General features: G+C 42.0%; 1 protein-coding gene across 1 annotated transcript in view; it reads left to right on the top strand.

Moving 5' to 3' along the window:
* RAD50 (RAD50 double strand break repair protein) overlaps positions 1-21,625 on the top strand; it is a 70,727-nt gene extending 49,102 nt beyond the window's left edge. The window contains exons 20-25 of the mRNA XM_054568492.1: positions 2,977-3,104; positions 5,319-5,543; positions 16,938-17,023; positions 17,544-17,686; positions 19,802-19,935; positions 21,353-21,625. Of these exons, the coding sequence (XP_054424467.1) occupies positions 2,977-3,104; positions 5,319-5,543; positions 16,938-17,023; positions 17,544-17,686; positions 19,802-19,935; positions 21,353-21,539 (903 nt within the window). The 3' untranslated portion in view covers positions 21,540-21,625. The remainder of the gene's footprint in view (positions 1-2,976; positions 3,105-5,318; positions 5,544-16,937; positions 17,024-17,543; positions 17,687-19,801; positions 19,936-21,352) is intronic.
* The last annotated feature ends 2,363 nt before the right edge of the window (positions 21,626-23,988 follow it).

Here is a 23,988-nt window from a genome sequence, read left to right as displayed (position 1 = left end):
TGTTTTCTTTTAAGTACCCCAAGGGTTTTGATGTATATCCTTAGCTATTAATCACTGAGCCAGAGCACTGCGTAGCTTTCAGACAGTCCTCTATAAAAACTATTTCCCAACCAGATTTTTGGTGGATATTGGACTGTCATCTCTTCATTGTATTGTTGCATCACAGGTCCCTAGAGTGCAGCTAATCTGTGTTTCCTTTAGGTGGCCAGCTGCAAGCATCAGTTATCATCTGAGCTGAGTGACAAGCGTCAGTATCTAAGAGTTGAGGAGCCTAATAGTAATGTATTTTCATGATTATACCCTACCAAATTTGGCCAATGGGAGAAAAAAATATTTGGGAGTTTAATAAGCTGCCTCCCTCATTTTTCACATGAAAGGAACCAGAAATGATCTAACTTACCCAAGGTCAAAAAAGTAGTAACTGAGGAGGAATTTGGCCCTACCTTGTCAAATTGCTAGTATGATAGAAAGACAGTTCTGATGTGCTGTAACTGCATCAAATTGTCTTTCCAGCCTTTCTCAGGTACTTTGTATTTTGTAGAAAGTAATTGGAATTCTCATTGCTTAAGGTACAAGGACACAAATTTGACCCATTGGCAATTACAAATGCAGGCACTGTTCTGAATGTATACATTAAATCATTTAATCTTCACAATAGCTCTGTATGACAGGCATTTTTATCACCATGTTACAGTGGACTCAGAGAATTTAAACTAATTTGCCCAAAGTCATCCACTTTGAAAGAGTATAACACTGAGATTTGAGCCTAGGTATACTTGATTTCAAAGCCTATGCTGTTTAATTAATATGCTGTGTACTGTCTTTCAAAATGAAAATAAAAGCGACAAACTGAGCTAAAAGAAATGCCTAGCTTTCTGGTGACCATGAAAGAAAACAAACCAGGAGCATTATTTTATGCCAGAAATCAATCTCAAATATGTGGTAGCCCATTCACGAGTTCTTTCATGGTGGCTACCTATCATGATGGCAGAATAGGAAAATGATGCATTCACCTCCACCTATGTTACATCAGAATTACAACTAAATTATAGAACAACCATCATTGAGAACCACCTACAAACTAGCTGAACAGAATGCCTAAAACTAAGGATATAAAGCAGCAGCCACCTTAAGATTGGTAGGAGGGGCAAAGGTATGGAATGGGCAGGTCTTACACCCAAAGTGGTGGTTAAGGATTGGGAGGGATGTCTCGGCTGTGGAGGTCCCTGCTGAGGAGGGAGGGGTCCCAGCTCCACACCAGGCCCCCATCTCAGGGCACCAGTGCCAGGAAGAGTCCCCATATGATCTGACTGTGAAAACCAGTGGGTATTGTGTCTAAGAAAGAAAACGGGCTGCTAGAGACCTAGGTGATGCAGGTCTTAAAGCGCCCGAGCACAGATTCACTCCCTCAAAGACTCAATCTGAGCTCCAGCACAGGGGCAAGAGCTTGAAAAATTCCAAGGGCATCCCAGTGACATAGGGAGGGACTAAACTGACTAGCTTCAGGGTGAAGACTGGAGGTGCAGGGGACATGGCAGCTCTTGCCTGGGGCCGAAGTGCTGGCAGATGCCATGCACTTTTTCCACCCAGCCAGCAGGCCGGCACCAAATCTAAGCTCTCTGTTAACCTGGCTAATGCTCTTGGCCCCACCCGTCTTGCATAGCCTGCCCGAACTTCTTTCAGAGGCTCTGCCACACCAGCAGTCTGCCTCAGCACCTGCTGCAAACTTTCCTGAAGTCAGAGATCCACAAACTCAGCCAAGCAGCAGTTGGCCTTGGTGAGCCCTGCACCACTCACTAAGCAGCCCCCCATTAGGCACTAGTGGCAGCTGGCCACGATTCACAGCATAGCCACTCCCAACTGTGTCAAGTTAGTCCCCTTTAACTGCTTATAATGATTCCTTTAATAGATAAGTATATATTTATATTATTATTTCCAGGAAAACTGATGGCATTTGGGGGGAAACCCTCAAAATAGTGGTTTGTAGATGGTCAGGGTTGGATATGAACACAAAGCATGTGAGTGAAGTCCCACCATGCTTCTCTCCCAGCTGGTGACTCTGTGCCGTTACTGTCGGCAATAAGATTTTGCCAGAGATCTGCCTCTCCCTCCCACTTCCCACATGACTAAGTTTATCTCAGCTGCAAGGCTTCCTGAAGGAGGGTCCTAGCTCTTTTTGAGAAGTTTTGACTGTGAACTTGTGATGAGTTTTCTATACTCTCATCTTTTTTATACTCCAAACCAACATCGTTTCTGCAGGAAATTCTTTCTCTGAATTTCAAAGCAGCAAATTATGATTTTGTTCTTAATGTTTGTCTCTTGACAACATAGTTCATTGTAGTCACTGGGAAACCTACTGAAATAATCGTGTTGGTATTGCTGCTGCTGAGCGATTAGCTTTCTTTTAAGGACAAAACTACTCAATAAGAACAGCCAACCTTTTAAATTTTCAGTTCAATTCACTAGCCACAGAAGTATCATCAAATATATAGATATTTAGTACTTTTGGCACTTCTTACTGCCTTGTATGATTATTATTTGTTAGCTTGAAGGTAAAGTTCTTATTTGACATACTTAGTATCTAATAGTATTGGCACATGTTAGGAGATAAATACAACTAGGCAAAAAATTTGGAGGGAGATTTTGATACTAGTATTACTACTGTCTAGTGATCTTTTAGATCAGTAGATGTCACTGTGGGGTTCCTATGCAGGATAGTCCAATGGGGTATAGGTATAACACTTAAATACAGAGTTAGAGTTTTTATCTCATCAGGTATATTTCTGTTTTGTGTATCTGTGTGCCATCCCGGTTAGCCAGGCTGCAGATGCCTTCGCACCGGCTTACTCTCCCTCTGTTGGGTTAGCATGACCCTCAGTAAGGCAGGGTGAGCACTGCCTGTCGGGAGCTGCCCGTTACAAGTCATATGTTGGTAACTTCATCATCTTTAGTCACTGGTTTAATATTTACATTTAGATACAAGAAAGATGGCTGCAGGATAACCTTACATTAAGAAAAAGAAATGAAGAACTAAAAGAAGTTGAAGAAGAAAGAAAACGACATTTGAAGGAAATGGGTCAAATGCAAGTTTTGCAAATGAAAAAGTATGTTTTAAAAAATAGTCTTTAAAGGTCTATTATTGAATTGTGAAGAACATTCAGTATATGTTTTTTAAACATGATAGAAGTCTTTAGCCTCAGTGTTTCTTGAGGCTTACAGGAAAGTGGATGGAGTTTTTATATAAACATATTTCATGGTCTTATGAATTAAATTACTGAAGCAGTGATACAGAATTTATGGTTATACTGCAGTGATGGGGAGGATTGCAAATGCCAAGTCCCCAGATTCCTGCCAGCCTGCCTCATAAGATAATGGTCCCAAGCAAAAGGAGGACATACCCTATAGGTCGGCCTGGGTCAGAGCTTCTGCAGTCTGCAGTATTGCCAAAGGGATTTGACATTAGAGACCCATTCTACATCGTCCCAGTTGTAATTATGTGACAGCCAGGCAGGTTAGTAGAAGATTACCCTGATTTTTCTTTCATCTGGTTTTACTGTAGAACTCTAGGTTCTGCCTTCCTGGTGCAGCACAAAAGAGTCTATTCTTGCCTTGTCTGCCTTAGAATTAGTTGTCTTAAAAATTCTGTGAAAACCCGGTTGATGCTAAGGCACTTGACTGGTATGAAAGGTTGTGCTCACCAAATAGATTTTTGAACTACCTCAGTTGATTTAATATAGGTCTCTCATTCATTCAGTCATTTCTTGTAGATTTTTCATTTGTCTTCCTGACTTTACACAGAAATCTGAATCAAAGAATACTTTAAGTTTTTCTAAAGGATACAGTAAATTGAAATTTTAATTTAATTTATAATACATTACAAGTGGTTAACCCCTTGTTTAAAATCTTTTATATAACGAGGAAATCAGACTTTCTAACTGGAAGAGCTCTTCATGTTTAGCTTCTTCATTTTTTATACATTAGGACACTGAGACCCAGAAAAAAAATCACAGGAAATTTTGATGAAAACCAGGAATATGACCCAGATATCCTAGCTCCCAAGCCGCAGCCTTTAAAATGTTAGTGCTTTCGGTGGCAAGTTGAAAAAAGTAAAGCTTTTAGAGGAAACTTTTGTTTATCTTTTATTTTTAGAGAGAGGGGAAGGGAGGAAGAAAGAGAGGGAGAGAAACTTCAATGTAAGAGAGAAACATTGGTCGGTTGCCTCTCGCATGTGCCTCGACCAGGATCCGAACCTACAACCCAGGCATACGCCCTGACCGGGAATCAAAGTGGTGACCTTTCACTTTGTGGAACAGTGCCCAACCAACTGAGTCACATAAGTGAGGACTAGAAGAAACTTTTAAATGAAACAGTTTATTCTTTGCTACTGAAGACCAAAACCATGTCTTTTTATAATTCCTAATTTTTACAATTCCTGGTACATGACAATGATCTTTACATCCATTCAGACTATTAAGTACGACTGATCTTTTTCAAACCTCCATCACTGATGTGGCTCAGTGGATTGAGCACCAGCCTGTGAACCAAAGGGTTGCTGGTTTGATTCCCAGTCAGGGCACATTGCCTGGGTTGCAGGCCAGGTCCCCGGTTTGGGGGCGCAAGAGAGGCAATCAGACGTTGACATTTCTCCCTCTTCCTCCCTCCCTCACTTCCCCTCTCTAAAAATAAATAAATAAAATCTTTAAGAAAAATGAGTGAAGGTTTTTAAAGCATACATTAAAACCTGTGTTATCTACCAAGTTATCAAAAGTTTAGGTACCTTACTTTTTTGAGTCACTGTTAAGCTTTTTTTAATACTTGTTAAGAATTTGTTTTTCATAGAGGAGTATAAACTTTTAGTAGGTATTACTATAGAAATTAATAGTTTAATTGAGATAAAATGATATTTGACATTGTAAATAAAATTATCACATCTATTATTCAATAACTCCTCGGTGTTGATAATTACTCTCAGTTTTCAATCAGAAGTTTGTGAATTTCTAATGTTAATTACCAGGAGTTCTTTATTTAGTGTCTAAAACTCGGGAATTTTCCTCACTGCTCACATGTTAGGAGAGTTCTTTATTCAGCACATAAAAATCAACTGTATAGAAACCTGGATGCTTCAGAGATTTGGAAAGAAGAAAATTTTCTTTTGTACTGAAGCCTCAAGTAAAAAGCAAGCAGAGACCCTGTTACCATGTGCTGATTGCTAAAGAGAATGACAGATGATATTTATCTCCCTATAGAGATCTGGCTGTGCCACTTCAGGCTATTAAAAGCTAAAAATGGTCCTCATTTGTCCTTTTCCCCTTTTATAGTGAACATCAGAACTTGGAAGAAAAAATAGATAATATAAAAAGAAATCACAGTTTGGCAATAGGGCGACAGAAAGGATATGAGGATGAAATTATTCACTTTAAGAAAGAACTTCAAAAACCTCAATTTCGAGATGCCGAGGAAAAGTATAGAGAAATGATGATAGTTATGAGAACAACGGAGCTTGTGAACAAGGATCTGGATATTTATTACAAGACCCTTGACCAGTAAGTATTGGACTGGGAATTTGGTTCCCTTTGCAGTGAATGTCAGCTAGCATATTTTATTCATATTTTCCTCCTTTTTTACTTTTTAATTATGTTTCACACATACCAAAGAATGGAAAAGTACGTATATGTATGTTTATACACACAATACTGAAGTAGTAAAGCATATTACTACTAAGGAATAGTCATGGTACCACCTCCTCACACATCTCCACTTCAAGAACTTGACCCTCATCACTAACTGGCACCCACCGAAATGCTCCTCCTCGTTTCAGCCGCCTGTCACCTCCACTCCATGTGACCGCTAGCACAGATTTTGCTTTCTGTGCTTTAAAACAAAAAATAATTTTATCATATCTATAGGGTTTTATTAGCTTTAAAAAAAATAAATTCTGTGTGTTCTTCTAGGATTTGCTTTTTTAAATTTTGTTGTTGTTTATGTTGCTTATAGCTATAGTTCATTCTTCTTCACTGATATACAGAATTCTGTTGTGGGAATATACTGCTATGTGTCCATTCTCCTGCAGATGGACATTCAGGTGTTTCCGGGCCTTTACTAATAGAATCCTTGCTGCTAGGAACATTCTTGCCATATCTTCTGGAGCAAAGGTGGGAGAGATTCCCTAGAGTCTTTGTGGAGGTAAAATTTCTGGGTTCCAGGGTATGCTCAATTTTGTAAAATAATGTTAAATTTTTTACCGAAGTATTTTTGCCAGCTGGCACCATTAGCAGAATGTAATAATTTTTTTTTTTTTTGAGACATGCTCTGACACAGATTTTGTCCATTTTTTAGTTTTTACCAATCTTAGGGATTTTAAAAAATAAATCCTTGTGATCTTCATCTGCAGTCCCCTGATTTCTAGTATTGCTGAACACCTTTTTCATTTTGTTTCCTCTTTGAAATGTTTGTGTCTTTTACTATTTCATGTATTATCAGACATCTTACTGATTTGCAGGTGCTCTTACCTCTTCTGCATTTTAATTCCTTTTCAGTTATATATATTACAAATATTTTCTTAAGCTTTTTATGTTTATCTTTTCACTTTCTTACAGTGTCTTTTAAAGGACAGATTAGATTTTAAGGTCAATGAATTTGCCAATCTTTTCTTTTTTGGTTAGCTCTTCTTGTGTCTTGTTTAAGAAATCCTTCCCTGTTCCTATGTTTTCTCCTCAAAGTTTTAAAGTTTTGCTTTTCACATTTAAGCGTTTAATCCTAGGTTGAATTTTTTGTACAGTGGGAGGTAGGACGCTAATCTCATTTTTTCCCTTATGGCTAACCAGTCATCCTGGCCCTGTTGAGTAAGGAGTCTCCCCTTTTACTTACTGGCAGTGTCACTCAGGTCACATGTCAGAATCCCACATGTGTGGGTCACTCTGGGTTTCCCGTTCAGTTTCGTCGGTCATGGTGTCTGTCTCTGCGCCATTGCCTTGCCCTCTGCACCTGTGTACTGTGTTCAGCATGTAACAGAAATTTGTCCTTTTAGCTGAAGAACTTAGTCCTTTCAGTTCATGGTGATTGACTATTTAAAAGAGTTGTATTTATTTCTGTCTTTTTTCCTACTTGCCTTCTGTGGAATTTTTCTTTATTTCTCCTTTTTCCTTCTTTGGGTTGTAAAGGATATATTCTACTTCAGTCATTTAGGGGTTTACCTTTAAATTTTTAACATGCATATTTTAAAAACAAACACATTGAGTTCCAGAGTCTCTGGAGCAGCATTATCTGTATCATCTTAGAACTTATTACTGTGTGGATATTAACAAATATAGTTTGACTTTCGTGGTCCTGCCTGAGGAGTGGGATGTGAGGATGTGGAGGGAAAGGAACCCTCATGCACTGTTGGTGGGATTGCAAACTGGTGCAGCCACTGTGGAGCTTCCTCAGAAAAATTACAAATAGAACTGCCATATGACCCAGCAGTCCCACTTCTGGGTATTTATCCAAAGAAATCCAGAATACTAATTCAGAAAGATACATGAACCTCTATGTGCATTGCAGCATTATTTACAATTGCCAAGATAGGGACGCCAGCTAGGTGTCATCAATAAATGAATGGGTAAAGAGGATGTGGTACATAAATGCAGTGGAGTATTACTAAGCTATAAAAAAGAAGGAAGACTTGCCATTTGCAACAACATGGATTGACCTAAAGGGTGTTATCCTAAGTGAAGTAAGTCAGACAGAGAAAGATAAATACTGAATGATATCACTTATATGTGGACTCTAAAACACAAAATATACAGACAACAGAACAAGAACAAAGGTGTAAAGACAAAGAACAAACTGATAGTTGTTAGACGGGAGGCGATGAGGCGGATGGGTGAAAAAGGTGAAGGGGATTAAGCAGGTAATGACCAATTGAATTAATGACAGAAAATGCATTGAAAATGGGTAAAAGACACAAATTTTTCCAAGAGGAAGTAAAATAATCAAACATGAAAAGATGTTCAGCAACATTAGAAATCAAGGACTACAAATGAAAGATAAGAAACTGCCAGTTAATAAGAGCAATCAGGGGGTATATAAATCATAAGAGATATGTCTAATCATTATGTTGTATACCTGAAATTAATATAATATTATATGTCCACTATAATTTTTTTTAAGATTTTATTTATTTTAGAGAGAGGGGAAGGGAAGGAGAAATAGAGGGAGAGAAACATCAATGCATGGTTGCCGCTCATGCTTCCCCCACTAGGGACCTGGCCTGCAACCCAGGCATGTGCCCTGACTGGGAATTGAACTGGCGACTCTGCTTCGCAGTCTGGCGCTCAGTCCACTGAGCCACACCAGCCAGGGCATAAATCATTTTTTTGAAAATCAAACTCACTAACCTTTAAGAAAAACAAAAGTGACCAGACCCTTGACTTTGACAAAATGGAGATTATTAATGACTCTGAGGAGCAATCTCAGTGGCTTGGAACTGAAGCCTTGAAGTTGGATAAGGAAAGGATCGGTCTAAGAATTGGAGGCAGTCAGTATAGATAATTCTTACAAAAAGTTCTCCTGTGAAGGGGAGCAGAAATATGGGGTGATAGCTTGAAGGGCCTAGTTAGGGAGATGGGTTTTAAATTTTACATGCACATATTCTGCTATAAGGTAGCTCGTCCAGCTCCTTTTACTGACCTGCACACCTGGTCTCAAGTGCATTGACTGAATGAAAAACTACACACAGGAGCCCTCCAGCTTTGCCTGCAGACCCTGTGACCCAGTGACAGCCAGAGGAGGAGGAATTTCTCCATAAGCACAGGTTTTTTCCAAAATCCCTGTTCTGTCTTCTCTTGTCAGGCCCTAGGAAGACAGAGATACCATATCCCATCCCTCTTGCAAACAGGGGAGACCATGGTCTGATACCATCGTCTGCATTCAACCTGGGCTTGAATAATGAAGGAAGGGCATTTCTGTAGAAAAAAAGTGCTTCGATCGCAGAGGTGTCATGCTGAGCCAGGTGAGGGGTGGGTGGAGGGTACAGGGTGCTTTCTAGAAGTTCAGGCTCACTGTAGGAAGCAAGCCAGCTATGTACTCAGGTCTGTTGTCTGGTAATCAGATGGATTCTACTAACTGAGAAGGAAAGAAGTGGTACAGATTTCCCCAAAATTGAGTCTGTGAGCTTGTGCTTGGAAACAGTGACCTTCTTAAGGTTTACACTATGAGCCTTCAATTTGCCTTCTCACCTAGAAGAAAGTGAGGTCCAAAATTTCCCTCCTGTTTCACCTCTTAGAATGAAGCATGCAGTCAGTGTAATTGTTGCATTTAGCTGTCTATTTAAGGTAACACAGGAAATTAGCAATGCATTTTCAAGAAGAGCTGATTACCATCTTGTTATTTGTAATCATCTAAAAACATCACTGATTGTAAGCATTGCCAATGGTCAGAGACACACTGGCTGAGGAGGAGGAAAATACTCATCATTTAGAATACGTTATTCCTTGCCCCTTAATAGAATACATCCATTAAGTTACATGATTTTAGAATGTATCAAAGTACAGTTCTGCCCTATGTCAGTCTTCCACTGGCATTCTTCCCCAGACATGGCATGATGCACATTAAGCCACATCTGCTGAGACTCAGTGGAAACGTGTAACTTTCACAGCTTTGCATTCCAGGCAGCCAACTCTCTGTGAATCCATTCAGAACCTGGCTCCTCAGCTCAGGGAGGGCTCAGCGGGGCTCACTCTCACAGCCGCCACTCTGGTCTTCGCTGGGGATCCAGCACAGTGTCGCAGCCCTGGGCCCCTGCAGCATCAGGCCCATAGGCTACAAAACCAAAAGATAGCCAGACTTTTCACATGCGCTGCAGTTTTCTCAACCAAATGTTTATCTTGCAATAGTGGTTGAACCATTGCCTGAATTTTAAAAGCTGTTTTTGGAGGAGTCTGGCTAATAGAAATTAGTTTGTTTTAAGAATTTGATAGTGTTAAGGGTTTTATCAAGAAAAAGAGATGATTTTCCTTTCAAATGTGCAACTTGAGTTTGGCAAATGAGGGATTTTGAGTTTTGCTAGGTAATGAAAAATCATTAGTTAGGAATACAAAACTCAATAGAACATGATACTCATAATACCATTTCCTTTATACATGAGGGTTTCCTCTGACCTAAATGTTGGGAAACAGGAAGTTCTCACGATGGTATCAGGGCAGTAGGGAAGAGTATCCAGTGTAGTAATGAGTAACAATGGTCACAGCCAATCTTTTAGCAACCTATATATCTCAAAGTTTGGTACAGTTTGATTTTGTTTAAATCCTCACCTGAGGATATGTCTGTTGATTTTACAGAGAGGTAGGGGAGAGGGGAAACATCAGTGCGAGAGAAACATTAATCTATTGCCTCCTGTATGCGCCCCAACCAGAGATCGAGCCCTCAACCTTTTGGTGTACAGGACAACACTCCAATAACCGAACGACACAGCCGGGGGTAGAGTTTTAAATACAACGATGAGGATAATATTGTTGGAAAATGTCTTTTGTTAAGTATAATCTTTTCTGCTTTTTTCCAACTTCGTTAATTTTTATTAACTTAATAGGTTTTTTCATACTCCTGAACTAAGTAATATTTTTTTATTAATAAGACATGCTTGTATTTGGCCCTTTTTATTTTTTATTTTTTTAATATATAATCTTTATTTGCCCCAGCTGGTGTGGATCAGTGGATTGAGTGCCAGCCTGTGAACCAAAAGGTTGCTGGTTTGATTCCTAGTCAAGGCACATGCCTGGGTTGCAGGCTAGGTCCCCAGCTGAGGGCATGTGAGAGAGGCAGCTGCTCAATGTATCTCTCATACATAGATGTTTCTCTCCCTCTTTCTCCCTTCCCATCTCTTTAAAAAGAAATAAAATTTTAAAATCTTTTAAAAAATAATATGTAATCTTTGTTATATTTTTTATATTACCGTCTAGTCTGGCCCTTTTAATCAATTTTTTTTTTTTCAGTAAAATAGCTTGAGACAGGAAATCCAGTTCAAGATTTACCATTTTATGTGCATTTCTGATTTTGAGTGTTAATTCAAATTTTGCAAAATGGTAGCTACTCTTCCTTAGTACCTTAAGTCCTAGAGATGGTTTAAATAATGAAAGAAGCAGGAACTGGAAAGGCCTTTTCCTGACAGCTGAGGTTTTGGTCTATTTTCGTGCTATTTTTCCAACCCTTTAGATACCTGCTCTCTAATAACTGCATTTCGGGTGTTCCCTTCTCCGCTAATGGCTAAGTCCTGAAGTGATTTACAACGTTGCCTCAGAACAGCAGCAAAAACCCCAAACATTAGGTCCTGGGGAGGCCTAATATGCTTCAGTTGTGACATCAACATAGAACGTGAGTATAAGTAGGAAAAAGGTCATTCAGAAGCTCACAGGAGCTTTTCATTCCCTGTCCCAATGTGGGAAGCAGTTGGACAGCTGAGAACAAAAAGGAAGCTCATCTCATTGCTGGGGTGGCAGCCACAGTGCAGAGAGGCACTGAGGGACCGTGCAGTCAACCTAATGTTTAAAGGAAGGGCTGTAAAGGGAGCGGGCCGTGGGTGGCAGCCACTGCACAGGTTACACTGGCACATACCTCTCTATTCCTCTCTCTCTCAATAGACTGTTTTTAGAGTAGTTTGAGGTTCACAGCAAAATTGAGCAGAAAGTACAGACATTTTGCATATACCTCCCCCAACCCAATAACCACAGGCTCCCCCATACCAGCATTCTTCACAAGAGTGGTTCATTTGGTGGACCCACACTGACATGTCCTAATTACCCAAAGTCCATAGTTTACATTAGGGTTCACTCTTGGTGTCGTTCATTATATGAGTTTGGACAAATGTACAAGGACATGTGTGCCCCATTACAGCATACAAAGTAGTTTTGCCGGCACATGTCTTTTTGTCTTCCTGGCCTTGCGATGCCCTCTTTTGAATAAGAAGTTGTTAGGCACTTGTCACTTGTGAGGCTCACACCCTGTCTTTCATGGATCACCAAAGTTATAAATACTACTAAACCCTCAGTAAATGCCACAGATTGTTAGTGAAATCTTTAAGGAAATCTTTCAGATTAAGTATAAGACAAAAAAATTATTGACTACTATATTCTTAGATCTTAGAACTTTTCACTTTCTTCTGGGAACCAGTTTTCACAAAACATGGCACTTCGTGTGAGTGAGTGTGTGCATTTGACCGAGCGACATGCTCACTCCAGGCACATGGTGGGGTCGATGCACGCAGCCATTGACCTCCAGCAGTTCCCAGCCTGTGAAATTCATACCTTTGCCTCCGCAGAATGATTGTTTACTAGAGGTCATGGGCCTTCAAGGTCCTTCTTAAATGTTAATGCCCCGTAAAGTCCAGGTGCTAAGGGTCTGTGGAGTTCCAATTTGGGCCTGGGTTGGTTCCCCTGCAGCCCGTCCTCCCCGGGTCTCTGCCCCATGCCGTTTCAGAGCTGCTGCCTTTCCTCGGCCCGCCTTGCTCTTACCTGTACCCCTGAGGTAGTGTCCCCCACCTCTTCACCCCCACCCCCATTATACAGTGACTTCCACCAGCTGAATGTTCCCCAAGGTTGGGGTCTCTGTTCCCTGCTAATTTCAGGGCTGACTTCCACACCTGGCCATTCCCATTTTGTCTCTCAATACTCACTACATTCTAAGCAAAGTTCCCTTAAGACAACTCACATTTCCCGTGCTAGCTCTCCTTCTCCGAATGTTGCCTTGATGAAGCCCTTCCCAAGCAGATGTAATTTTTTCTTCCTGTGTACTCCCTAACCTTTTGTATGACTTACACCACTTAACCCATTCAGCCCTGTGTTACGGGAATCCATGCTTCCCTCTGCTCATTCCGTCGCTGATCCAGAGCATGGTTCACAGACTTGCCTCATGTCCATGACGATGTCTAACATTTATTCAGCACTGAAGTATGAGCACGTTGGTGGACATACTTTTATTTCCTTCATAGTGCATTTTGCATGCACGTATACAAAATACATCTTTTTTGATTTTTTTTGAATAGTATCACACTGTAGGTATTTTTCTGTTAGCGTTTTCTTTCACTTCTGGTGAAAATCTTTTATATTCATTATATGTAAGTACCTCACTTTTAATGGCTGCATAATCCATAAAATGGATGTTTACTTAACAACTGATGGACATATTAGGAAGCTTTTAAATGTTTGCTACTAGAGATGCTGTTACAGTGTATGTATGTATGTCCTTGCACACTTGCGCAGATCACTAGAAAACTTCTTAGGAATAGAATTAATGGGTCAGAGGGTATGCCCATTTATAAGTTATTACCAGATGGCCTTCCAAACATACTTACAGAATTCGTATCCACTAATAGTGTAGAAAAGTACCTGTTTCTGCATTTCATATTATCACCCTTTTTAATTTTTGCCCATGTGTTGCACACACCAAAAAATGCTCATTTTAATTTACATATTTCCCTGTGTACTAGTGAGGGTAAACATTTTTACGTACATTGGCTATCTAGTTCTTCTCCAAAAATTGTCTGTTCATATCTCTTTGCCAACTTTTCTATTAAGTTTTCTTTTTCTCAGTAATTTGTACCACTTTTTAAATATATATTCTGGATATTAATCCTTTTCACATACATTGCAAGTAGTTATTCCTAGTTTGTCATTGTCCTTTAACTTTCTTTGTGGTGTTATTTGTGACTTATAATTTTTAGGTAGGCAAACCTTTAGTCTTTATTTCTAGTTTCTCGGTTAGAAGGGCCTCCCTAATCCAAACATTATAAAAATGTTTTCTTTTGATAGTTTTACTTTTAATACTTTTAATTTTCTAACTCATTTGGATTTTATTTGATGTTTGATAAAAGATGGTGATATAAGTTTACATTTTTCTTCTAACACTTTTAAAACCTTTCCTGTTGATTTAAAATGTCATTTATAAACTAAAGTTCTGTATGTATTTGGTTTTATATTTAGTTTTATCCCTGTCCGAGTACTAATATTTTATTCTTTTGCATTATTCTTTTGAAATATGAACTTTAGAGTCATCTTCTGGATTTCATTTAAAAAATGTTTTTAATCTTGTTGGGAGTTTCATTTAGATTGCATTTACTTTACGAGTGACTGAGGAGAATGGGCATCTTTACAATATGGACTCTCCCATTTTGGACCCTATAGTATGTCTCTTATTTAATCAATTCTTTTGTCCTATTTTAAAGTTTTATACCCTTTCCCTTTAAATCCTGTACCTTTTGTTAGATTTCTTCCTAGATATTTCATGGTGTTTATTGCCACTGTGGATAGGATCTTTCTTCTGTTGTTTCTTACTGGATTTTGCGACTGGATAATAAAACTATTAATTTCTATATGTCTTATTTCTAACCACCTTATTAGTCTTAACAGTTTTTCAGTTGGTTTCTTAGATTTTCTAAGTGCACAGTTATATCACCTGCAGGAACAATGACAGGTTTTGGGCTCCCTGCCTCCCATTTCTACTTCTTTTTTGTTTTAATTGTCTTCCTGAATTATTAGGGATCTCTAGGATATTATTTCAGGGTAACCATAATAGGCATCTTTCTTGTGTTCTTATTTTTAGAGGAGCACTTCTGTAGATTTAAACGTGAATTTCATGCTGCTCTGGATATATGATAGAGTCATTTTGTCAAATTAAGAAAATTTTCTTCTATTTTTCACTGAGGATTTTTATCAAGACTCAGTGGTATAACAAGTACTTTTCTGACATCTACTGAGAGAATTTTTTCTTCTAATCCATTAATGCAATGAATCATCTTAATTTTTTTTTTTTTTCTGTTGTACTGTTCTTGCTTTCTTGGGATAAACACTACTTGGTCATGATATATTCTTTTTAATATTCTCACTACTAAATTTGATCTTATTTAGAATGTTCATATCTATAGTCATAACCAAAACAGACTTATCCTTTCTTTCCCCTTACTACTAATGATTTTGCTATGTAGTATGTTACATACTTGAGAGTTAAGTGTAATGGTGTACCTTGAAGATTTGATAACATTTACTCAGAAAACTGAGATTGGTGGCTTTAAAGATGGCCTTTTCGCTGCCTTTTAAATTTTTAATTGTCATATTCAAGGGCTGTTAATATTCTACCCATTTTTCTCTGATCTTGAGCAAGTTACTAACTTCATCAGATCTCAGTTTTCTTAATGGGAAGATGGGGATAACTAAACCTAACTTTCCCAGTATTGTTGTAAGGATTAAATGAGATAATATGATTGTTTAAGCACAATTGTGTCTCCCCTAAGGTAATGCTCACCAGTAGTAACCACTGTTATCATTGTTATTCCTCAAGTAGATTAATTAATAGTAGCTCCCTCAGTCACCCCCAACTCTTGCACAGTGGGGGCGGTAAACTCCAGGCTAGACAAAGGGTACAGCCAAGGTAGCGTCAACCCTGTCTGACACGCTCTCGATGAGTTCTGGATCTTTCTCAAGTCCAGAGCTTTTCCCTGCAGTGCTGTCTCTCGGTGCACCTGCCCATGGGCCAGGATGCACCCTCGGGCGCACAGGGAGCCACGGCAGCGGCTGTTTGCACCAGGAACCCCCACCTCACCTGGGCCTTTTCTCCATTTTGGGAGTGCTTATTTGTTATTTTTGGAAGGTTCTTAACTTGTACAGAATTTTATAAAAAGTAATTTGAAGACTCAGAATCATAATAGTCTATAAAACTATGTATTAAATGATCGGTCTCAGGAACGCTCTCTGACATGGTTTGTTGTTTGTTAGCAAATATTTAGAAGTTTTGTCTCCATCCTTTGAAAGGAGTATAACATGTTAGGCTAAGACAGATGTATAAAGTAGAAAATGGAGACTTATATTCTCATTAACAAGCAGCATATGGTTTTTTTTCCAGTCTATTACTTCAAAATCCTTCATCTGATATTTAAAATGTATTTATGTTGAGTCATTTCTTTCTCTTTTGCTGGTGAACCAGAAGATCATGAAATGATTATGCAGAGGCAGAAGCATTACGTTCAGTTTCTTTTTTTGTGTATATCAGATAAGAGACTTGCAAATGGAAGTCAGGCCACCTCACATCCTTTGTGTGTCCGTGGTGCTGCTGTGTGCCTGTCTGTTGCCGGCGAAGCACTCGTGGGTTCACAGGGCTGCCTCTACGGAACCTGTGGACCTTTGGGTGAGAGGAGGCAGCACAAAGAGCAATGTTAGGTTTCGAAAGGCTACTTTTGTTTTTACAAACATTTCTTTCCTTCTTTCTAGTGTTTAGAAACTACTAGTTTTTTTAAGAGTGTTACAAGGCAGTAGGAGAGGTGTATATACTTAGAGTTAGGATTTCTGAATCTTCGATTAGGAAGGGAAAAAATGAAAAGTTTTAAGGTTCTGCTCAGCTTAAGCCTCTAAATCACCCTTTCTGAACCAGAGCTTCTAGTAGATAAAAAGCTCACACATCTGAGGAATAAAAGCAGCCTGAGAGGCTGACTTGGGTAAACCTTAGTAGTAATAGAAGAGAAAAAGGCCTCGGTTCCAAAGGATGGCCTGTTTCCCCAGAGAGAAGGGAACCCTGTACACCTCCCTCCCCTCTTCAGTTCACGCTCTTCCCTTCAGCAGGTCTTCCTGCAGCCTGGGCATCTGTGGAGACAGTCCTGCCTGAGAAAAGTTCTGCCAAAAACTGTTTTCTGACATTTTCACAGTATTTATGTGTTTGGGAGTGCTGTCATATCATAGAGTGAAATGGAGAAGGGCAAGGACCTGGAGCTCTGGAGAAATGACTGGCGATTTCCGTCACTAGCCAAGCAGCAATGTTTTGGTCTGCTTATTTCTTCTCGCTCTTACCATATCCTACTATTATTTCTGCAATATCAGGGAAGTTATTTCATGATGTTAATGATATTTACATTATTATTGCATGTTTTATTATAAATTCCACATTGTTATTCCATTAAAGTACCAGTGGCCTTTTTTTCCTAGAGCTATAATGAAATTTCACAGTATGAAAATGGAAGAAATCAATAAAATCATCCGTGACCTTTGGCGAAGCACCTATCGTGGACAAGGTAACGGACGTGGGGTCCGACGAGTGCGCTTGCCCCACGTTGCCTCTCAGCATGCCACTGCTGCCTGCTGGACCTTCCTGAACAGCTCTTTTATGTTTTCTAAGAATTCTTATCTTGACAACATCTTGTAGCAAGAAAAAATGCAAAGGTTTCTATTCCAGAGCCTGACAGGACTTACATATTTGGCTACGCTGCACATTAGATTTAGCTGATGACATTAGGTTCTGTTGAGTGTTGATAGGGATAAGCCACAACAAGATAAGAAAACCGTCAGGAGGAGCCTGTTAATAGAGGAACTAGGAAAGGCAGGGCTGAGGCTGAGGGTTGGGGATGGGGTTGCCTCTAGTCAGGAATCCGCACGAATCCTCTCAGCCAGAGACATGGGTGCCAGGTGAGCCAGGGCTTTCCCTGCAGGGCCAGCCTCACACATTGCTCCTAGGCTTACTTGGTAGTGTTTGCAGATGACAACAGGCTACAGAGTGTAGGTTCCTCTGAAACCTTTGTCTTCCTTTTGTGTCAGATATTGAATATATAGAAATTCGGTCTGATGCCGATGAAAACGTATCGGCTTCTGACAAACGGCGGAATTACAACTACCGCGTGGTGATGCTGAAGGGAGACACGGCCTTGGACATGCGAGGGCGGTGCAGTGCTGGACAAAAGGCAGGTATCTCAGGGACCTAGGGAGCCCCCTTACCCAGAGAAATGGCAGGCGAAGGTCAGTGCGGTGGAGGCACCCAAGGCCTCCTCGAACGGCAGGAGCTCCTCAAGCTGCTCCTGGCTGCCACGTAATGGAGCAGGGTCCGCTTTCCCTGTTATATGCCCCCACTTCTAGCCACGTTATCTGCAGCATCATGTAAGTGAGGCTTTTAGGAGAAGGGCCTGAAACGCTCTCACAGGCTAGGCCAAATACAAAACAAGGAGCTGGAGACCATTCATTGTTTTACAGCATTGCTGATGAGAATAAGGTAAGACACACCACTGTTTTATGTGCCACTAAGAAAGAAGAAAGGCGATTGTCATAAGATGCTTCCTGATTTCAGAGAAGTCGGGGTGGGAGGAGGTGGGGGCGAGAGGGGTGGTGTGTGTTAGAATCAGTGACAAATACTATTAACAAACCAGGTCCTAGGTCGAACCAGATGAGGCACTATGATACATGAGAGTCCTGTTGAGGAAGTAGCCCCATTACAGGCCCAGCACCACCGCGCCTCGCCCTGGGGCCGGCAGACCATCCAAAACACAGGTCTTCTCGAGCCAAAGGCCAGGATGTCACTGTGCACAGGATTATACCCAAGATGTCATAGAGTCTTGAACTTCCTGCTTTCAGATTGGAAGCAGATTATATTGATAACATCTCTGGACCCTTGAGTTTCTTAACAAATTTTTAAAATTTTAGAAATGGATACTCATATTACCAGAGTGGTTTTCAAATTTTACATAAAGGCACTCCACGCATGGATGTATTTTGTTGTCAGCCCGAATAGCTATGCCAATTGAAGGCATCTGCAGATTGTTATCTTAATCATAGTCTGCAAAAAAATAAATTTGTGGTCTCTAATCAGTATCCCCTACTTGCTCTGGTGATTTTTAGTGGTAATTATGAATGGGAAAATATAGTTTGAAACATGCTTCTTTGGATTAAAAATACTTTCAAAAATAGTTTCTGAACAAAAGTAGGCCTCCTGTAGCTACTTTAAATTATAAAAATTTATTAGCAGTAATTGCTGCATGGGTGTTGGGGGAGAAGACAGACAAATGGTTCGGCAGAGATGAGCCAGGCCCTCCATTTAGACGCCCCTCTGAGCAGGTATGTGGAGGTGGCAGCGGGGGAGTCCAGCTCCCCAGGAAGTGCCTCTGCAAAGGGCCGCGCTGTGGCCCTGGCTTCTGCGTCCTCCCTCCGCGTCCGTCTGAGAGAAGCTGTAAACAGCTCGACGGTCGCTCGCTCGCTGGTTCTCTTTCACTCACAAGTTCAGGGGAGGCGGATTTACAGCTCCCGCAAAGAAGGCACAGACTTCCTGGAGTTGTCCTTCGCCCCTAATTCTGGGCCCCTGGTACCTTCAGATGGTTACACTGGGCCTGAGGGGTTTGGTGTTAGGCGTCTAGGGACCTTGAAGTGCCTCAGTTTTGGCTGCTTGGATTTCCTAAGGTGAGCTTCAACAATGCCACACCTCGTTCTCCTGACACTTTGGCCCAGGAATTCATTCTCTCTGTCTCAAAACTATTTACACAAGCACGTATGTGTGGGTTAGAGCATGATGCAGGTTAGGTCCCCTTTGGACCACAGAACATAGAGACTTAAGGAAGCCTCTAAGAGACAGTAGTTCTCTGAGGCTCTGGAAAACGCAAGGTGTCCGAGATTTCTAATCTGAGTATCAGAAAATAAAATAGGATGTGAATTTTTAAGGTGGTTAATTTTAAACCATTATTAAAATTATTAGTTGCAGATAAGTGGTATTGTATTGCCCTTCTGATTCACACCTGTAATTTCAAGTTCTGTAGTAGCTGAAGTGATTGGGGAAGGGGGGAGTCAGTATTGCTTTTAGCATTTTATTTTACTGCACATGATAAGCTGAGATAATGCACCCGATACTTTACCTTCTGGAAGGAAGTCCGGTCACAGTGCCTGCTCTCCCACACCAAACAGCAGTGGTCTGCCTAAGCTCAGTGGCTCTCTGACCTTTCCCGTCTGAAGGAATTAAGCCAGGTCTCCGTGCGTTTTCCTAAGTGAATGGGAGGAAGGTCCTTGCAGCGCGGCTCAGCTTTGGTGCTCTTTTCTAGGTGTTAGCCTCTCTCATCATCCGCCTGGCCCTGGCAGAGACGTTCTGCTTGAACTGTGGCATCCTTGCCTTGGATGAGCCGACAACAAATCTTGACCGAGAAAACATTGAATCTCTTGCACATGCGCTGGTTGAGTAAGTTTCTCAAATTTGGGGACAGGCTGTGACCGTTAACATAAGCGGAAAAGAGCTCTGTGGTGAAACCCCTCTCGAGGTGTGTCTTCCTTGGAGAAGCTGGATGGCTCTCCTTTTTGACAGTGATTTGTCAGAGTTTTTAAAAATAGCAGGTGACCAGCAGCAGTAGACACATCCCATACGTCCCCGCGTGTGTGCACAGAGGAACCCGTGGGGGAGTTCTCTGGCGTGGCTTTCCTGTGAACCCACCTGGGCCCACGTGTCCTGTACCAGACTTACCATGACTTGCTAAAACATTCTGGGTGGTGGCGGTGGTTTTGGACGGGCTCCCCAGCTTTTGACACGCGTCAAACATCTACGAGGAATTGTGGCTCTTATTCAAAAAGTATATTAGTGGCTAAGTACAGTCCAAACAAGGGAACATTGCACACACCTTTGACCACGTTGGCCTGGGGCGGGGGCAGCCACAGCGAGGGGCAGCCCTGGCCGAAGAACCGTGCTGGCGGGGGGAAGCGTGTCCGCTCAAGGTGGGAAGCTGGTCCAGGTGCTCCTGACTCCAGCTAGACTCTTTGGGCAGATGTAATACTTCCCATCTGATAGCAGGGATCGGGCCAGAGAGAGAACTGAGCAGCCCCGCAGCTGCCTTTCTGCAGCTGTCGCACAGAGGCCCTGTGTCACTAGCAAGAAGGGGCTGCTGCTTTTGAAACCCAGGTGCATCGAGGTCCAGGTGGGGGACAGGTCGGCAGCTAACTCAGTCTCATAGTCGCCTCAGCACATAGGTGGTGAGCACAAAGGTTCTCGCTACACCCACTCAGGCCCCATGTGTCATACAGTGATGCATCTAGTGACTGGTGGTGGCAGAATTCTAAGTAAACACAACTCCTAAGAAGGCAGCGGGCCTTGCATATGTTATTCCCCTTGCCTGTAGTCAGGTTTTTTTTTGGGTTTTTTGTTTTTTGTTTTTTGTTTTTTTAAGTATTTTCTTCCAGAGAAACTAGTCACAGATCAAGAAAACCCCAGGCACAGGAATAAGACTCCTAGAGTTGAGCAGCACAGAGATTAAGGAAAACTCAGGAGAATGTTTCCACCTGCTGTGGTGAGAAATTTGTGTTCTGAAAGAAACTAAACGTATTCTTACCCGTGCGTAAGCCAGACCTACGGGAAGAGTCAAGCCGTGCACCTGCACTGTCTAGAGAGGAGCTGGGACTCCTGCTTGGCTGGGCGGAGGCTGGGGGTCCCCCACCCCTCCCCCACTTCCTGCAGGGCTGTCGGGGCCTGGTGCTCACACGGCACAGGAAAAGCCCGGTCACCACACACAGCACAGTCATGTGTCTGACAAGGTTCTCAGTGGCTTTTTCAAACAAAGGAAAGGGTTACTTATGCTCTTCAGTAACATGTTCTAAATATATTGTTTCAGGATAATAAAAAGCCGCTCACAGCAACGTAACTTCCAGCTTCTGGTAATCACTCACGATGAAGATTTTGTGGAGCTCTTAGGGCGTTCTAAGTACGTGGAGAAATTCTACAGGATTAAGAAGAACATTGATCAGTGCTCAGAGATCGTGAAATGCAGTGTTAACTCCCTGGGATCTAATGTTCATTAAAAATACTCAAGATTTAATTGTCTTGGAAACACAGGTCCTCAGGCAACTGCTTATTTCTGATATCAACTGAGTCAATAAGCAAATAAATTCTTTAAAAGCAGCTTTGTGTCTAGGATTTTGACTATCTGAGAGGTTCTAAAATGACTAAAATTGTTTCCCTTGAAACTTGGACTGATTCCTGAAGGTCGCCCGCCCCGGGCAGCCCGGCGGGCCTGCGGGGCTCAGCCCTGCCCTCGCCCGGGGCGGGGGTGGGCTTCCCGAGCCTGGGGCATCTCCCTTTCCCACCCCACAGCGCTGTTAAGAAGTAGGTTCTTGCTGCCTTAATGACCTAACAGTTTTGGCATTTTTTAAAAAGTCAGTGTTAAGTGTTACCACTACATTTATTTCCTTGGATGTGGTTTTTAAAAACTGAGTTATTAGTATTTCCTGAAGATGACCACAAATAATGACATTTCAATGTATGGCTCCACTGTTAACTCTGTAAATCCAGCCAACTGACCTCCTCTTCTGGGCCTCAGCTCCCCGACTAAAATTTGAGGTTGTTGAATGAGGCCCCAGGGTTTCACCGGAACTTTTAAGTTCTGGTTCAGTGTCTGCCATCTGCCTCACACCCCACCCCCCCGCCGCCCCCCGCCCTCTCCCCCGCCCGTGCATCCCTGCAGGTTGTCTTCCTAACTCAGGGCTCTGGCAAGAGCAAGGTCCCCCCTGCGCACACCCCCCTTGGACCACTCTGACCAAGAGCAAGGCCTCCTTCTGTGGGGCCTGATCCATCGGCACGGCGACTTTAATGCTCCCGTGTGTCCAGCCTGCGCACCCTCCCGGCCTCACCCTCAACCCCGACCGCTCTCCAGGTGCGCGCTGCGGGCTGGGAGGCAGGCCAGCCGCACCCCCACCCGAGTCCGGGCCTGCTCCTGGCGGGGCCCGGCCAGATCTGCTGGAGCAGGCCTCTCATTTCACTCCAGACGTCGGTGCTGATAAAAGCCCAGTCACACTTTTTTCTTGGAGTTTCCAGGTGAAATTTTGAAACCTTTCACAAGCATTGCCTACAGAATGCTACCAAATTAGCATACTTTTGAGTTAGACTTTGTGGAGTTTGATCATTCAGATCCTGTCAGTCATGTGGCACAGTTCTGTGTCATCTGCAGACCAAATGAGGATATGGTCTAGACAGCCTTTCCCTGCCAGGGTCTGGAGGAGAGCTGAGCTCTGAGGTCCTTAACGGGTGTGAATGGTGACGGAAGGAGATTAGGCTTTGGGTGGTGAACACACAACACGATTTGCAGGTGATGTGTCGTAGAATTGTACGCCTAAAACCTGTATGATTGTATTAACCAATGTCACCCCAACAAATTCTATTTTTAAAAATTAGGGGGAGGGGAGGAAGCTCTAAGGTCCTCTGGTATCTGGCAGGCTGACTGAATAACGGCCTCCCAAAATACCAAGAACCTGTGAACACTACCGGATGTAGCAACGGGGGCTTTGCAGATGTGAGCAGAGCTAAGGATCTTGAGATGGGATTTTCCTGGTGGGCCCGGAGTGTAACCACCAGGATCTTTGCAAGGAGGAGGCGGAGAGGCTGGTCTGGAGGAGAGGGTGCCCGGGGTTCTCGGGGGCCCAGGCATTCCAGCGGCCACTGGAAGCTGGAAAAGGAAGAAACCAGTTTTCCCCTCCGAGCATCCACACGGAACCAGCCCTGCTAGCCTCTGGACTTCAGCCCAGTGAAACTGGTTTTGGTCTCCTGACCTCCAGAACTGTAAGAATAAATCTGCGTTGTTTTATGCTGCTTGGTTGGTGGTGATTTGTTATAGCAGCAATAGGAAACGAATACACTAGCCACTGTATGCAATCAATATCTATGCATATAAAATACTAGTTACATACTCTTCTTGAGAGAATTGAAAAAAAGTATTCAAATCATATTCTGTATTCTGTGGTTTCCATGAAGAGCCCTGGTTGAAAAGGGCTGGTCTAGAGGGCCCCCCCCCCCCAAATGCTGCACAGCCACCTGCTCCCTGTCCACGGCCCCTTCTCATGACCATGTTCGGTCATCCTAATGAGCTTTGAAAAATTAAAATTACCCACATTTACCCAACTAGCATGACCTTGACAAAGGTACCACGAGAAAACAAGCAGGCCAACTCCCATTCAGAGCACAGACCCAGGAATTCCTAAATTAAGAACACGTCAATTCCAGGCATATTAAAATATAACAACTAACCAAGGTGCTTTTATCCCAAGAATCCAAGACTATTTCAGAAAATGAGAAAACTTCCTGAATTATCAACATCATAAAGCCAAAGGGGAAAGTTTCTGATGGACACCTAACTGGCCATTGTTTGATAAAATCCACAATCTCCTAGCTTTAGCAAACAACGCTGCAAAGAATAAAAGCTTTTCTTGATGTTACTTGTCATCACATCAAAATTAAACAAGAGCAAAAGATGAAACA

The sequence above is a fragment of the Pteronotus mesoamericanus genome, unplaced genomic scaffold (genome assembly GCF_021234165.1).
Source record: "Pteronotus mesoamericanus isolate MK-2021 breed Mesoamerican mustached bat unplaced genomic scaffold, CSHL_Meso_final contig_2, whole genome shotgun sequence".
Taxonomy (NCBI): Eukaryota; Metazoa; Chordata; class Mammalia; order Chiroptera; family Mormoopidae; genus Pteronotus; species Pteronotus mesoamericanus.
Note: the sequence above shows the minus strand (reverse complement) of the source record. Positions and strands in the feature narration are given on the sequence as shown.